This window comes from Chiloscyllium plagiosum, chromosome 17 (genome assembly GCF_004010195.1).
Source record: "Chiloscyllium plagiosum isolate BGI_BamShark_2017 chromosome 17, ASM401019v2, whole genome shotgun sequence".
Taxonomy (NCBI): domain Eukaryota; kingdom Metazoa; phylum Chordata; class Chondrichthyes; order Orectolobiformes; family Hemiscylliidae; genus Chiloscyllium; species Chiloscyllium plagiosum.
This window is the reverse complement of record NC_057726.1, coordinates 57286179-57291787: the sequence shown is the minus strand read 5'-3', so window position 1 is coordinate 57291787 and position 5609 is coordinate 57286179. Positions and strand designations below refer to the sequence as shown.

The 5609-nt window shown below is 44.7% G+C and overlaps 1 protein-coding gene across 4 annotated transcripts in view; it reads right to left on the bottom strand.

Annotated features, from left to right (window-relative positions):
• Nucleotides 1-5377, bottom strand: part of LOC122558516 (receptor-interacting serine/threonine-protein kinase 2-like) — a 36609-nt gene extending 31232 nt beyond the window's left edge. For 2 of the 4 annotated variants that reach the window (XM_043707191.1, XM_043707190.1), the window contains exons 1-2: nucleotides 4999-5376; nucleotides 730-1039 (exon numbers count right to left, since the gene is read on the bottom strand). In XM_043707191.1, the coding sequence (XP_043563126.1) occupies nucleotides 730-1039; nucleotides 4999-5207 (519 nt within the window). In that variant the 5' untranslated portion in view covers nucleotides 5208-5376. Of the gene's footprint in view, nucleotides 1-729; nucleotides 1040-4998 lie in introns of all 4 variants that reach the window. The other 2 variants (XM_043707192.1, XM_043707189.1) reach the window with 2 other exon arrangements.
• Nucleotides 5378-5609: the final 232 nt, after the last annotated feature.

Genomic DNA, 5609 nt, shown 5'->3' with positions numbered 1-5609 from the left:
ACACACACATTCTCTCTCACGCACACACATTCTCTCTCTCACACACACACACATTCTCTCTCTCACGCACACACACACACACCACCTCTCTCCCACACACACACACACACCACCTCTCTCCCACACACACACACACACCACCTCTCTCCCACACATACACACACACACATCTATGGGCTGAATTTGCATTTGCAGATTTGTATTTACAGATACTCTCTATTTTATTCAAAAACCACCCAATCTGTAGGTTGTCAGTCCATGTGAGATTTTATAAATTCCCTCTTTGGTAATAGAACCTGTCTGTCTCAGGTTTGAGATACAGACAGGCTCTAGCCTTACATCTTTTATGCATTATATGATCTGAGGTATCACTTTTTTAATAAACTGATAAAACCTGAAGTTATTTCAGGGCTGTGATTGAAAGAAATTCTCGGATTTATACATTAATCAATCGAAACCTGTATCGCCATTCTAAGCGATTAAAGACTTAACAGCAATGTCCGTTTGTTCAATCGATTGCATCAGCTGTCTGACACTTTGATCATTTCCTATAAATTCTGTCTCCTATGATCCTGCCCCACTAGTTCCCCAATGAAGGAGCAGTGCTCCAAAAGCCAGTACTATCAAATAAACCTGTTTGAGTATAACTTGGTGTTGTGTGATTTTTTTTAAATCAAAGAGGGCATCAACATTGGCATTTTAGGTGATAGAACAATATACTCCATATACCTTCACACGATAGTCATTATTCAATACAATATTGGCAGGTTTCAAGTCATGGTGAAAGAGAGCTGGCTCCAGGTTATGTAGGTAGTTGACTCCTAAAGCAATTTCATATGCAAAACGCATACGGAGAGGCCAAGGGACATCATAGTTCTTCAGGAGTTTATCCAATGATCCGACCTCCATGAATTCTGTTACCAATCCCAATGATGGATGTCTATCCATCATATTTTCCACAACTCCATACAACTGAAGGATATGCTCAAATTGTGCTCGATACATCTTCTTTGCTTCCTCCAACAACTCCTTTTTGTCACTGTAATGGTAAACAGGTCACAGAGAGATACCACAGTGACATAGTTCATCGCCATCCCAGCCTCAACCTCTCAGATCCCATCCAGCTCGTTCCCTACAATCCTACCGTGGCCAAGCGAGAACTAATCACGTGGCAATATCACAGCTGGGATTTACGAGAGTAACATACACAAATGATACCTTCACTAGACTAAAAACATTAACATTGCTGCAACATTTTCCTGCATTAACATGGCACCTTTCACATCCACAGAATGCCCCAAACCACTTCACAGACAATAAAGCACTTCTGAAGCACAGATGTCAGTGTGATGTAGACAAATGGTTAGCACTGCTGCCTCACAGGGCCAGGAACCTGGGTTTGATTCCTACCTCAGGCAGTTTCCTCTGTGTGGAAACTGCACGTTCCCCCCCCGTCTGCATGAGAGTTTCCTGCGGTTTCCTCCCACAATCCAAAGATGTTCAGGTCAGGTGAATTGGCCATGATAAATCACCCATAATGTTAGGTGCATTAGTCAGGGGTAAATATAGGGTGGGGAAATGGTTTACTCTTCGGAGGGTCAGTGTGGACTTGTTGGGCCAAGGGGCCTGTTTCCATGCTGTAGGGAGTCTAACCTAAAAAAAATGACAGCAGCACAAATTTCTCAAAGAGAAATAAAATAGATTATTAAAGTGTGTTTCTTTTAAATGATTGAAAAACAGTGGTCAGAATATTATTGTACCCCCATCTCATTTCTCCAGTAGTTTTGTGATTGATAAAGGTGTGAGCTTATTATCCCTTTGTAGGGGTGCATATTATCCACAGGTGAAGCAATGGCTGAGGGGTATTATTGCTGTTCTGTTAACCCAGAAACTTGGGTTCCAATCCCACCAGGGCAGATGGTGGAATTTCAGTTCAATAAGTATCTGAAATTAAGAGTCTAACAATGACCACAAATCCTTTGTCGATTATTGGGAAAATCTATCTTGGTCACTAATGTCCTTAAGGGAAGGAAGCTGCCATCCTTACTCGGTCTGGCCGCCATTAAACTCCAAACCCACAGCAATGTAGTTGACTCTTAATTGCCCTCTGGATGGGCAATAAATGCTGCCTAGTCAGCGATGAATAAAGATACCATTCCAAATGACTGCCTCTTCTTTAAACTGAAGTTTTTTTTTAAATAACTTGAACGTCTTTGTTAAGTTGAAGACACAATCGAATGCTACCTGTATCTAAAACCCTGACAAACAGCAATCATTCTCTGAATAAAACAGAATGACAGAACCTGCACCAAATTACAGGAACCTCTGCAAACGGTCAAGAGTTTATTGGAAGGTCATGGTGAGGTTAATGTCGAGAGTGTGGTGCAGCAGGTCAGGCAGCATCCGAGGAGCAGGATAGTTGACGTTTCGGGTAAAAGCCCTTCATCAGGAATGGGTTTTTGCCTGAAATGTTGACTCTACTGCTCCTCGGATGCTGCCTGACCTGCTGTGCTTTTCCAGCACCTCACCCTCGACTTGATCTGCAGCATCTGCAGCCCTCACTCTCGCCCAATGATGAGGTTAATGGCAGCCACCATCATTAATGCACAAATCACACAGCAATGTTAAACTGGGCCAGGTACTTGGATACTTCCTCTGGCAGCCCATTCCCAAGGTACTTGGATAAGCACAGCTGTGGCTGTGAGAGACGCACTGTTCTGCCATTAACTTCCTGGAAACACCTCACTGCATGCTGCAACACATGTCCTTATATGACAGCTTTAAACCAGACTCCACACAGGGCTTCATCCCGTTCTAATTACCACTTTTACTGGTGTGATTTCTGTCAAATAACCCCTGAAAGTTCAGTATCGCAATTATGAAGACTCAATCCTTCAGCTTTTATTTGTTGTAGCTTTCTTCTCCAACACCCCCACCCCCTCCACACACATCAATTCCCTTCTTTAAAGCAAAAATTTCTAATTCATCTCTTCAGGCATGTTATAACATACCTCTTGGGCAGGTATGACTTAAACCTGGACTATTTAGCTCTGTGAGTCAGTCACTATCACTGTGCTGCAAAACCCATCAATCACTGTGGCTATTTTCTGTCTCTCTCATACCTCTCTTAATTGATTAAGCGAAGGGCTGTTGGTGCAATGCAATAGTATCCCCACCTCTTAAATCTGACGTTCACGATTCAAGCCTCCCTCCAGAACTTCAATGAGCACAGAAGGTGTAAGTATCTTCTTTGTCTCAAGGAACTATCAGAAGCAGAGTCCAATTTTGCATTCAGAGAGTCATAGAGATGTACAGCATGGAAACAGATCCTTTGCTCCAAGCCGACCAGATATCCCAACCCAATCTAGTCCCACCTGCCAGCACCCGGCCCATATCCCTCCAAACCCTTCCTTTTCATATACCCATCCAAATGCCTCTTAAATGTTGCAGTTGTACCAGCCTCCACCAGTTCCTCTGGCAGCCCATTCCCTCTGTGTGAAAAAGTTGCCCCTTAGGTCTCTTTTATATCTTTCCCCTCTCACCCTAAACCTATGCCCTCTAGTTCTGAATCCCCCACCCCAGGGAAAAGACTTTGTCTATTTATCCTATCCATGCCCCTCATAATTTTATAAACCTCTACAAGGTCATCCCTCACTGTCCAACACTACAGGGAAAACAGCCCCAGCCTATTCAAACTCTCCTCTTAGCTCAAATCCTCCAACCCTGGCAACATCCTTGTAAATCTTTTCTGAACCCTTTCAAGGTTTATTTTGCTTTACGTGCCTGATTTGACATCAAATTCATTATTCTAAATGTTTAGATCCTGTACTGTGTGATACTGATCTGTGGTGACATGTCTGAAAGATCTAAGGTGCTAGATTTGGTTTTTAAAACTCCAGTCTCAATTGAGTTATTGGTTTAAATCCCAGTACTGCCAAAACCTCACATGATGGGCCAAATGGCCTCCTTCCGTACCATACTAATTCGGTGGTCCTGTGTGGTTAAGAAGATACCCAGTTGTCTAATAAAAGCAAAATGGCGCAGATGCTGGAAATTTCAAATCAGAGGAGAAAGTGCTGCAGGAAGTTCGACAGTTGCCAGTCCAATTCACCCGGATGACCAGAGAGGATGCAGTACTAGTGTCACTGCGCTAGTAATCGAGGTTGGCCATTAGACTGAGCTAAGTCTCTGGACGTTTGGTTCAAACTTGAAAGGGTTAGAAAAGATTTACTGGGATGTTGATAGGGCTGGAGGGTTTGAGCTAAAGGGAGAAACTGAATAGGCAGGGTCTAGATTAGACAGGGGGCTATTTTCCCTGAAGGGTAGGAGGCTGAGGGGTGACCTTATAGAAGTTTATAGCATCACGGTGGGAGGTTGATAAGATGAGTAACCAAGGTCTTTTTCTCAGGGTAATATTAAAGTGAGAGGGGAAAGATTTCAAAGTGACATTTTTACACAGGTGTATGGAAGGTGCTACCAGAGGAAGTGGTGGAGGCTGGTACAATTACAACATTTAAAAGGCATCTGGGGTGGGTATATGAATAGGAAGGGTTTAGAGAGATATGGGCCAAATACTAGCAAATGGGACTCGAATTAATTGCGGATTTCTGGTCGGTATGGACCAGTTGTACGGAAATAGTATGAGTTGTTTGTATGTTGTCCATCTCTATCATTCTAAATGGCAAAATCTGCATTGCATTCAATAAGACATCTGAAATTCCAAACTAGTTTAATGGCGTCTGCGCGACGATGAAACTTTCTGTGCAAAGATCTCGTGGAAACTGTTGCGTGTTGGTCAGTAGATTCCGGCTGGATATCCGTTCACCAGCCGCAGTGGGGCTGTACAGTGATGAGTGGAAAGTCTCTTGAAGGTGTAAAAGTGACCAGTGAGCAACTTCCTCACCAGGACGGTCGCTAATGGGAACTAATGGAAATCATAGTTACAGTAAACCAGTCGCTGATCTGCCCACGCCCCTGTGACAGAGAATGGTTCCTTACCTCCCGTTCAGTCTGAGCAACTTGACTGCGACCCAGATCCCCCAGGAGCGGTGCCAGACTTTGTAAACCTTCCCGAAGCCCCCGTAGGCGATGCAGCACCGTTGCCCTAAGTCCCTCGGCGCGATGGAAGTGAAGTGACCTGCCGGGCTCTCCTTCAGCCGTCCCTCAGCCCTCCCGGGAGAATGCTGCTTTCCAAACGTGCTCTCCATGACCGCAGCATTCAGACTGTCCCGCCGCTGCTGTGCTGCAAGGAAGCCTCCCCCAGCCGGCCGAGCTGCTCACTTCACCTTGGAGGTTTCAGTTTTGAAGTCCCTCCCTCCCTGAGAGTCTAGGCTCCGACAGTGCTGCTTTCCTCAAGGGCGTTGAGCAACTCTTCCGTAACCAGCTCAGTCACAAACCCCCCCCCAAACTGTGCTGCTCAGGCTGGTGGCTGGGAGTTTCAACCGACCTACAAATCTCAGCATTTGGAGGGGCCGGTGTTGGACTGGGGTGGACAAAGTTAAAAATGCAAATCTCAGGATTTTGATTTTTGTTTTAAAAAAAAAACACCCAACACCAGGTTATAGTCCAACAGGTTGATTTGGAAGCACTAGCTTTCGGAGCGCTGCTCC